This window comes from Sapajus apella, unplaced genomic scaffold (assembly GCF_009761245.1).
Source record: "Sapajus apella isolate SASKATOON/1434 unplaced genomic scaffold, GSC_monkey_1.0 scaffold59, whole genome shotgun sequence".
Classification (NCBI taxonomy): Eukaryota; Metazoa; Chordata; class Mammalia; order Primates; family Cebidae; genus Sapajus; species Sapajus apella.
The window spans coordinates 8,352,457-8,363,291 of record NW_022436999.1 but is presented as its reverse complement, the minus strand read 5'-3'; the positions used below and the strand labels follow the sequence as shown (position 1 = coordinate 8,363,291).

At 44.6% G+C, this 10,835-nt stretch overlaps 1 protein-coding gene across 8 annotated transcripts in view; it reads left to right on the top strand.

Annotated features, from left to right (window-relative positions):
* Positions 1-10,835, top strand: part of PLEKHG3 (pleckstrin homology and RhoGEF domain containing G3) — a 74,103-nt gene that overhangs the window by 35,031 nt on the left and 28,237 nt on the right. The window contains exon 1 of one of the 8 annotated variants that reach the window (XM_032245887.1): positions 7,642-9,749. The exons of the other annotated variants lie outside the window; for them this stretch is intronic. Coding sequence (XP_032101778.1) covers positions 9,726-9,749 — 24 coding nt within the window. The 5' untranslated portion in view covers positions 7,642-9,725. Of the gene's footprint in view, positions 1-7,641; positions 9,750-10,835 lie in introns of those variants that run through there. 8 annotated transcript variants of the gene reach the window in all.

Sequence of the window (10,835 nt, the reverse complement as noted above, 5' to 3'; positions counted from 1 at the left end):
TTTCTCACCTATAGCAGGGAATTCGTCATCATACCTACCACATGCGGCGTTTCTCACCTATAGCAGGGAATTAGTCACCATACCTACCATATGCGGCATCATGACCACGTACAGTGAGATGACATGGTGAATGCTTAGCAAAGACGATAGAGAGGTTCCATAAATTATTTCTCCAGCCAAATTCTGCAGGGCTAGCATGAGATAGTTAATGCCATTGCTAAGGACTCTAGGTGCAAAGCTTTTCATTTTAGGTATTGGACAGGAGTAGGGAATTAGAGGGAGGGGAAAATAGAAAACCTTGGCAAAAACTTTGTAGTTAGGGAGCCTTTCCTGCTCTACCCTAGATTGCAGGTGGCTGAAGACGTGGGACTTCCAGGTGTGTGCTTTGTGCCACCCCCACTGCGCCCCCACAGATAGGATGACTGGGGCAGCCCTGACCACCCCCCTCTTGCTCTGGAATTCCCCCTGCTTCCAGCCAGCCCCAGTGAATCACACCTCCTTGGCCTCCCAACTCTGCCTCACAGCTGTCTACCCCTCCCCCAGCCTCCTGTAGGTCAATTATTCCTGGAGGTCGATGCCAGCTGGTGGGAGAGGACCAGGGGTAGTAGGGAAAGTGGGGGAGGGTGCAGATGGTGGGTGGACCTGTCCTAGGAAAGCCCAAAAAAGTAGCTAGAGGATTCTGGTGGCGGCTCTGAGAAGGCTAGGAAGACTTCCAATAAAGGTTCTCCATGGACCAGAATTTAAAGTAACAGAGTGACAGACACAATGAGAGCTCAGCATCGTCTGCCTAGCTTCTAGTCTAGCTCCTAGCCGCTTCCACCCAGCTGATCTGATGGATCTCCGCCCCTCTCTGCTGGTACCATGGCCTCGAAGGGAGGGGTGTAATCTAAAGTACCGCTGTCATAGTCTGTGGTGAGTGGCTTCCTGGGCACCCTGCCCTAGCTCAGGAAGTGAGGGATGGGCAGTGGAGGGTGAGGCCTAGGGAAGTGGTCATGGCGAGATCTACCCCCCTGCCCCACCCCCAAAGCGTGTGGCTGCACACTCAGGGCAGCCAGGCAGGCCCTATGATGAAGGAACTTCCTGAGCCTGCCAGTTGGTGCCTGGAGACGGGTAAAAGCGAGATGATCTGATAACAGAGGAAGTTGCAAAGGCCCTGAAAAGCCCCAAGCATGTTAGCGTTGGGTGACCTGAAGTCAGGAGAAAGAAAACTGGATGGCGGCATGGTCTAAACTGACCCGAAGGGGGCCTATCTAGAGCCACTGGTAGCCCCACTGTGTGTTGGCTGCCTGGGGATAAAGGTTGGCCTTGCTAACTGGGTTGCTGTCTGAGGCCAGGAATGGTGCTGGGCTCATCTTTGTGCCCAGATGGCATTGAGAATGGTACAAAGTGTGATTAGCAGGATGTGCTGGGCTTGGGCTGGGGTCCCACCCTGAGAGTGATCTGGGCTTGTGGTCTCATCTGCTGCAGCTTTTGATCCATGGGACCCTGCCACTGCCTTCTTCCTCCTAGGTAATCCCATGGTATTAGGGGGAAGAAGGCAGTGGCAGGGTCGAGTCCAGCCCTAGGTGGGCTGTTGCCATCAGGGAATGCAAGCGCTAGGGAGAATAGGGCTTTCTACAGTTATCTTGGCTGACCTTAGGGAAGGGAGCCCTTATGTAAGCTCAAGGAATGGAGTTTTAAGGACTTGAACACTCATGCTGAGCAGATTTGGGCTGAACACAGCCTGAATAGGGTTCTCGTGGGCACAGTGGTAGCTGTGCATGCGACCTTTCATGAAACACAGTTAGAGGGTCCCACAAGTTGATCTGATTATCACCAGAATCTGGGCTGGGACTGGAAGGGAAAGACGCAGGAGTGAAGTCTATTTTACCTTGGGAACAGGGTCCCAAGAGGAGAGATGGGTCCTACAGATGCTGGAAGCTCTTAAAAACTCACATCCTTTACTTCCCAGGCTGTGAGACTGTGTGTGTGTGTGTGTGTGTGTGTGTGTGTGTGTGAAGTATTTATTGAAAAGGAACCAGTCTTCTCATACAGCTTCTGTTCCTCCAGCTCATTGCTACATCCCCAGGGCCTGTTGTATACTAGGATTCCAATAAGCATTTGTTTAATAAGTAAAAGCCTACTGTGTGATGAGATCTTAGGAATTAAGGAAACATTCACACTCTTTATAAGTGTTCTGTTCCTGACAAAAAATGTCCATAAGGTTCTAAGAAGTTAACCTGTAGTCAGCTGTTCTGACACTAGGGCAGGAAGCCCTGTATTCCTGCAGCATGTAGGAAGGAGACCTGCAGTCATTGGAACCTGCCTTCCAAGGCTTGCTACACATTTTGCTACCTTGCAGATTGGCCCCAAAATGGACAGCAAGGTGTACTTATAGTGTTGGATATAGTTCTTCCTATAATATGTTCCATAATATCCAATGACATCTCTCCTACCCTAAAGTCTTATTTGGAACTCAGCTACCCAGCAGCCTTGCTTATTTGCATGTAGCCAAGAAGGTCGAGGACTCAAGTTCCTGCATTTTTCTTCATACCAGCCGCCTCAGATCCTGTTTAACTTACATATAAGCTGTGTCATCCTATTTTCAAGTTTGGAAGAAGCAGCAAATGAAAGAGGATAAAGGCCAGGTGTGGTGACCCACGCCTGTAATGCTAGCACTTTGGGAGGCTGAGGCCGGTGGATAACCTGAGGTTGGGAGTTTGAGACCAGCCTGGCCAATGTGGTGAAACCCCATCTCTATTAAAAATACAAATATTAGCCAGGTGTGGTGGTGGGCACCTGTGATCCCAGCTACTCGGGAGGCGGAGGCAGGAGATTCACTTGAACCCAGGAGGCGGAGGTTACCGTGAGCCGAGATTCTCGCCATTGCACTGCAGCCTGGGTGACAAGAGCAAAACTCCGCCTAAAAATAAATACATAAAATGAAAGAGAATAAAGAAACCAGCATAGAGGGGGGAAAATGACTATAGTGCAGAGTTGGCAGTGAGAGCAGACTGAGATAAAAACTCCAGGAAAAGCAAGTGCTAGCAGAAGAGCTGGGAGTCTTTTTTTGGGGGGAGTGGCTTGGGATCATCAGTTTGATAATTGAGGCTTTGCTGGTAATTGTGACCCAGAGTCATCGAGAAAAGGTTAATTAAATTATATTCCCTTGACTCTGTTTAGGAAGGCAGGGAAGTGTATAACAGATTTTTAAAAGATTCCCAGTCAGGTTGGCTAAAATTTTAAGTGTTGTTACTTAGGTAATAATAACACTAATCCTTTCAACAAGGCCAAGTAGGTGGTTTACCCCCTTCCCTCACCCCCAGATGAGGAAACCTAGTCACCACGAGTTGGGTAACTTGCTCAGGATCGCTCAGCTAATACTGGCAGGGATGGGGTTTGAACTTTTGGAGCACACTGTTAGCCCTACCCAACGCTGTTTTGAAACTGCACAATCTTGCAAATGCTGCTTTTTGGATGCCCTCTCCCTGCAGGGGTTCCAGCTGGCCAAGGTTTTGCTGTGTTACAGTAGAGGCTGGATGTGTCCAATCTTAATTCAGCTCCACCCAAGCAGATTGCCAGTTATTCCAAAGGGTGTTTGTCTCAGTTGAAACAAGAGTGCTTTTAATGCATTTACATCATAAGCACCTACCTGGGTGTCACACAGCACTTTCTGAAGCCAGAAAATGACAGGGAGGAGTTGCAATTTAAAACCTCCCAGGGCTCTTTCCACAGGAGGTTTGTTCCTTTGTTTGGGCCTGGAAACTGGGGAAGGATGCTGTGCTGTGCAGCCTAGGTGCCAGTTGCCACAGCTGGTCTCCAGGGTGGCTGGGGCCCATGCCTGCATAGGAGCCCCTACCCCATGTTCCCACCATCTAGATCTAGCAAGTGTTGATTTTCTCTTTCTTTTTGTTGAGACAGGGTCTCACTCTGTCACCCAGGCTGGAGTACGGTGGCACAATAATGCATCACTATAGCCTCGACCTCCCATCCTCAAGCAGTCCTCCCACTTCAGCCTCCTGAGTAGCTGGGACCATAGGCACTGCCACCACGATCAACTAATTTTTTTTTTTTTTTTTTTTTTAATTTAGGTAGAGACAGGAGCTCACTATGTTGCTCAGTCTGGTCTTGAACTCCTGGGCTCAAGAGATCCTCCCGCCTCAGCCTCCCAAAGTGTTGGGATTCCTGACATGAGCCACCACATCTGACCTTCTAATTTAACTTCTGCTTCCCACATGTACTTTTTAAATTTATTTGGAACGTATTTTTTTTACATGACACTAGTTCGTATAAAACCTCATGAGGAGCTTAAAAAACATACTGATACCTGAGTCTCACCCAGATTGGATCAATAAAATAAAAATACTTTGGGGGTAGGGTCCAGGCATGGTTATGAAATGCCCCTGGTGACTTTTATATATAGCCATGGTTGAGAACCACTCAACCTTGTAAGAAGGAACTGATCTTATTTTTTCCAGAGAAATAGCCATTCTTTTTTTCCGGCACTGGTTATTTAATAGTCTATATTATTTCCTACGAACCAGTTTCATTTTATGATGTTCATTATTTATTTATATATTTATTTTTTATTTTAGAGCTTTGTTGAGATATATTTCACGTATTTTAAAATCCGCCCATGTAAGGTATATATTTCACTGGTTCTTAATATATTTAGTGTTGTGCAATCATCACCGCTATCTAAGTTTAAAACATTTTTAGAAGTCCAGTGCGCTATCCATTGTGCCACAGAGCCAGACTAAGTTTAAAACCTTTCTGTCACCTCCCAAAAGAAACCCTGTGCCCATTAGCAGTCATTTCCCATTTTCCTCTTCCCCTGGTCATAGGCAACCACTAATAGGCTTTCTGGCTCCAAACTTGTCTATTCTGGATGTTTCATAAAAATGGAATCATATAATAATGTAATCTTCTGTGATTGTCTTTTTTCATTTAGCCTGAGGTTTTCAAAGTTCTCATTTGTAGCATATATCAGTACTTCATTCCTTTTTTTCTGCTGAATGATGTTCCTTTGTATGGGTATCATACATTTTGTTTATCGTACATTTTGTTTAGCTGGTGTACTGTTGAGTTATTTCCACTCTTTGGCTCTTATGAATACTGCTGATATGAACACTGATGTACAAGTTTTGTGTGGACATATGTTTTCAGTTCTCTAAGGTATATACCTAGCATTAGATTGCTGGGTCATGAAGTCATGTTTAATTTTTTGAGGAACTGCTAAGTCGTTTTCCAAGTAGGCTTAACTATTTTACATTCCCACCAGCAATGTACAATGTTCTGATTTCTCCAGATCTTTAGCAATACTTGTTATTGTCCATCATTTGATTTTAGCCATCCTGGGCAGTATGAAGTAGTATTAATTATAGTTCCAGGGGCATTTCCCTAATGTCATGATGTTGAACACCTTTTCATGTGTTTATTGAGCATGTGTATATCATCTTTGGAGAAATGTCTTCAGATTCCTTACCCATTTTTATATTGAATTGTCTTTTTATTATTGAATTCTAAGGGTTCTTTATGTATTCTTGATATAAGTTCATTTTTAAATATACAGTTTACAGATTTTTTTTTTCCATTCCGTGGTTTGTCTTTCCACTTTCTTGGTACTGCACTGTGAAACACAAAAGTTTAAAATTTCGATGATGAAGTACAGTTTATTTTTTCTTCTGTTGCTAGTGCTTTTGGTGTTGTACCTAAGAAACCATTGCTCACACAGGTTCATAAAAGTTTACTCCTATCTTTTCTTCTTAGAATTTGATAGTTTTAACTCTTACATTTAGAGCTATGACACATTTTGACTTTTTTGTATATGATGTGAAATAGGTGTCCAGATTCATTCTCTTGCACATGAAGATTCAGTTCTCCTAGCACCTTTTGTTGAAAAGATTATTCTTTCCCTATTGAATTGCCTTGGCACCTTGTTGAAAATCAATTGCCAATAAATGTGATGTTTTATTTCTATAATCTCTATTCTCTTTCATTGATGTATATGTCTTTCCTTATGCCAGTACCACAGAGTCTTGATAACTATGGCTTTGTAGTAAGTTTTGAAATCAGGAAGTATGAGTCCTCCAACTTGGTTCTTTTTCAAGGTTGTTTTGGCTATTCTGGGTCACTTGCTTTTCCATATGAATTTTGGGATCAGCTTGTCAATATCTGCAAAAAGAAAATCAACTATATTTTGATAGAGATTATGTTGCATCTTTAGATTGATTTGTTGAGTCTTAATGTTACGTGTTCCATTCCATGAACAAGGAATGTCTTTTAGGTCTTCTTTAATTTCTTTCAACAGTGTTTTGTGGTTTTCAGCATACAAGTCTTATACTTTGTTCTTTAAGTATATTCCTAAGTATCTTAATTCCTTTTATGATTGCTCATTGCTAGTGTACAGGAATAAAATAGGTTTTTGTGTATTGATCTTGTACTCTGGTACATTGCTGAACACTTTTATTGGTTCTAAGAGTTTTATAGTAGATGACTTAGGATTTTCCATATACAAGTTCAGGTTATCTATGAATAGAGAAAACATAGTGACAAGACTGGATATCCTTGTCGTCTTCCTAATCTTAGGGAAAAAGCATCGTCTTTCTCAAGTATGATGTACCTGTGGGTTTTTCATGGATGCTCTGTGTAAAGTTGGGGATATTCTCTTCTCTTCCTAGATTGTTGAGTGTTTTTATCATAGAAGACTGTTGGATTTTGTCAAATTTTTTTTCTGGGTGTATTGAAATGATCAGGTGATTTTTATACTTCATCCTATTATCAACTTGAATTATATCAATTAATTTTTAGATGTTAACCTAATCTTGCATCTCTGGGATAAATGCCACTTGGTCATAGTGTATATTCCTTTTTATGGTTGCCAGGTTCAATTTGTTAGTATTTTGTTGAGGATTTCTGTGTCTATGATCATAGGGAATGTAGGATTGTAGGTTTCTTTTTTCTGATATCTTGTCTGATCTTGGTAGCAGGATAATACTGGCCTCATAGAATGAGTTGGGAAGTATTTGCCGCTCTATTTTTGGGGGGAGAGGGTTTGTAAGGAATTGATATGAATTATTCTTTAAATGTTTTGTAGACTTTACCAGGGAAGCTACCTAGTCCTGGGCTTTTCTTTATTGGTTAAAAGTTACTAATTCAATCTCTTGTTTAGAATTTTTCTTTCTAAATCTGTCAGTGGTTTGTGCCATTCCAGAAATTTGTCTGTTTCACCAAAGTTATCTAATTCATTGGCATATAGTTCATGACATTTCCTTATCATCCTTTAAGATATTTTTTGTCTTTGGTGTTCTGCATTTATACCACATACAATATGTCTAAACGTGGGCTTATTTGGAATTTAACTTGCTGTGTGCCTTCTTCCATCTGAGGACTAATGTCTATCCTCAGTTCTGGAAAATTCATATACATTATCTCTGAAATTTGCATCTCCCCCATTTCCTTTTTGTTTCTCTGTGGACCTCTAAGTCTATTAATGTTCATATTTCCTATCTTATTTCTTTCATCTAAATTCAGGATGATTTCTTCAGTTTATCTTTCACCTAACTAATTGTCCCTTTAGCTGTGTTTAATTTTCCATTTATTGAGTTTTAAATTTTAACAATGAATATTTTATTTTCATGTAGTGCTTTTTCTAATTGGCTTGTTCCTTACTATCATGTTCTTTTATTATGATTTTTATCTCTTTTCTATTCCCAATCATTTAAACTATTCATCTTTGAATATCTATTGTAGACCTATTTGTTAATTTCTAGTTCTTTGAGTGCCAGTTTGATTTTCTGACTTATGATGGTTTGTTTCCTTGTGTGGTTTGAAATTTCTGTGTCAGGTTCCTCTTCAGTGGATATAGAGGGTGGGATACTTCAAAGCAAGATTTTGAAAGTGTTCATTTATTGGTGATGTTGAGGTCTAGGGCATATGAGACGTGTGAGTGGATGGCTATGGTGGAGTAGAGGAAAAGACTGTTTGTTGAAAGGCTCATCCCCAGATCATCGCATGTTTGGCTGCTTCTTACAGTACAGGTCTCTGCTCTAGAGTCAGTTCTTTAATGCTTTCCCAGGCCTCCCTAGCCAGCAGAAATTCCCATCCTCCAGTCATACTCTGTTTTCCCTCCTCTATCTTTTTCATAGCACTTACCTGCTCCAAAAATATATTAGTTATTTGTCTGCCTTTTTGTGGCTATCTTCCTCATTGGAATGTAAGCTCCATGAGAACAAGGATTTGTCTTACCCACTGCTGTGTCCCTAGCACGTGGCACTTGGTTTATACTGTCAATAAATGTGAGTGAATTTGAATAGTCTTCTTTTCACACAGGAAGTTGTCCCAGCCATGACTCTGAAGCTTTCTTCTCTGGGTTGGGTATGACTGAGCAGCAGAGAGGAGGTGAACAGCTTGGCCTTCCCTTCCCAAACTTATGTCTGTGCTCCTACTGGGGCTGCCTTTTTCTCCCAGCACAACAGCCCCCAAAATACCATCCATCCTGTGTGTTTCCACCTTCTTCTGGCACATTTTTGCACAATGGCCAAAATGAGAAGTAGGGATTTGAGTACCAGAGGACCTGGGGGAAAAAAGAGCACAAAACGCTGGAAGATCTGGTTCTTACCTCTAGGAAGTTGTTACTGAGTTGAGGCAACAGAACACTCAGAAAAAACAGCGTGGGATGCTTGCCACTCACTGAGCCCTGTGCAGGTTGGTGCCCCTGCTGTGAGAGCGTGTGGGTGGAGAAGGAAGGCCTCCGTCTTGGGGTTGCCTACTGCTGGTCATGTACCATTTCTGGAGGCATCTACAGGTGACTTATGAATTCCCAGGTGACTCCATTTTGGCTCCTTTCTGAGGTTGCCCCATACTCTAGGAACTTGTGAGCAAACAGTGTCACATGTTAAAAAGCAAAAAGGGCTTGAGAGCATTCCTATGAGGTGGGGAGAGAGATGGCCTTCTTGGCTCCAACTCAGGCTCTGTGGCAGGTCGTGTAGAGAATGGTGAAGGGCACAGGGGTTGTGGATTCCGGCAAACCCTGGCTCCCATATAGTCACTTCCCTGACTATATGGCCCTGGGTACCTGAGTGTTGTGAGATTATGGAGAGAATGTGTTTTGCCTGAGGTGTGGTACACTCTAATAAATGCTGGCTGAGATTATTTCAGTGAGGCATTTGGGGAGCCTTGTGCCTCTGTTTCCTGACCTGTAAAATAGGGATGGCCACTTGCCCTTCCTCTCTGCCCCCAGTATTGTGAGGGCAGAAGGGTTAATTATCCTCCCGCCTGGAGGGCCTGGGGTGGGGGCGGTGCTGCATAAACAGAGCATTGTTGTGCTGGTGAATGATCTGGCTTTGTTCTGGAGTCTTCAGTATTGGACTTCCTGTGGTTAGTATCCCTGTGCTTCATTGCTGGAGGTACTTGCAGGTCCTCAGCCCTGTGGCGCTCACCTCTTAGAGCTGTGGCCTGGGTCCTCACCCAGTGGGGACCTACAGAATTGTGTTGGGAAGTCGCGTTTCCTGGGCTAGGGCCCCCCAGCAATCAGGAATGAGAGAAATGCAGAAAGTATGACCCACACGCGGAACTGGTTCTGAATAGAACGTTTATTGACGAAGTTTTGCAGGAGGCGGCGGGCGCTTTAATTCCCGAGGCTGTTGGTGGCAGCCCGCTGCTCGCCCCAAGCCTGTTAACTGCTGGGCTGCCGGTGCTGGGGACAATGTGGCTGCCCGGCTCCTTGCCACCCTCATGGTGCCCGAATGGGAGCCCTCTTGAGGAAAGCGGTAGGTGCTCGGCCGGGGCCAGGCCAGGGGATGGGAATGGGGTGGGATAAGGCTTTCTCAACTCTGGGCCTCTAAGCCTTGCCGTACTCCCCCCAGGAAACCCAGCCAGTCACAGGCTTTAGGGCAAAAGACAGGTTCTTCCCTTGAGGGTTAGACACTGAGAACTATAAAGGGAGCAGGTGTAGGGGAGCTGCTCTTCTTAGTGGACTCCATGTGGGTGGGTGACAGCAAGACAATCCTGTGTTCCTTTTGGAGGTGACTGTAAATGCTTCTGCCGGAGGCTTCAGGGGGACTTCTTGTCTTGAACATTTGGAGTTGGGTGGTTAGAGAAGGTCATGTAGGACCCTGCAAACACACACACACACACACAGAGAGAGAGAGAGAGAGAGAGAGAGAGAGAGAGAGAGAAAAGCAGAGTTAATCTCCCACTTCTTCCTGATGTTTCCTTTTCCCAGAATCCATAGAGGGTGGTTGTTTTGGATCAAACCATGGCAGCTGGTAGAGCAGGTGAAAGGAGGTTCTTTCCCTACCCTGTGTCCTCCCCGGGGGCAGCTGACCCGGACCCGATCCTGGCACCCACCACTTCCATAGCTCCGAGGAGCAGAAGCGTGGAGATCGGGGCAGATTGACCCCAAATCAAGGCCTCACTTTTCCAGGAGTAGATGCTGCCTGGGCTATGTCTCCACATGCGTGCACCCCAGAATTGGGATTGGGTGACACTGCCCCACCAGTCTGAATTCTGGTCCAGGTACCCTTCCAGCTGAGACAGGAAGTGCGCCTCCTCTACCCAGGAACTGGTTGGATGAGTTTCTTAGGCCTCTCCGGTGAGGCCCCTTAGAAGGGGAACACGGTTCATAGGGAAGGACCTATGGGTGGAGAGGGGCCCACTGGGTTCTGTAGGATGGAGGAAGTGTGTGTGGCCCTGCTAGCTGAAGGGCTGGCCACCTTTGGGAATTTACACGAGTGTGTGTATGTGTGTGTGTCCATGTCCATAAGATCTGATTTGGAAATCCACGTTCCTAACTTCTCTGGGTCAGGCATCAACCCCAAGGTCAGAGCCCATGGCAAAGGGGGTTTTGTTGGAGC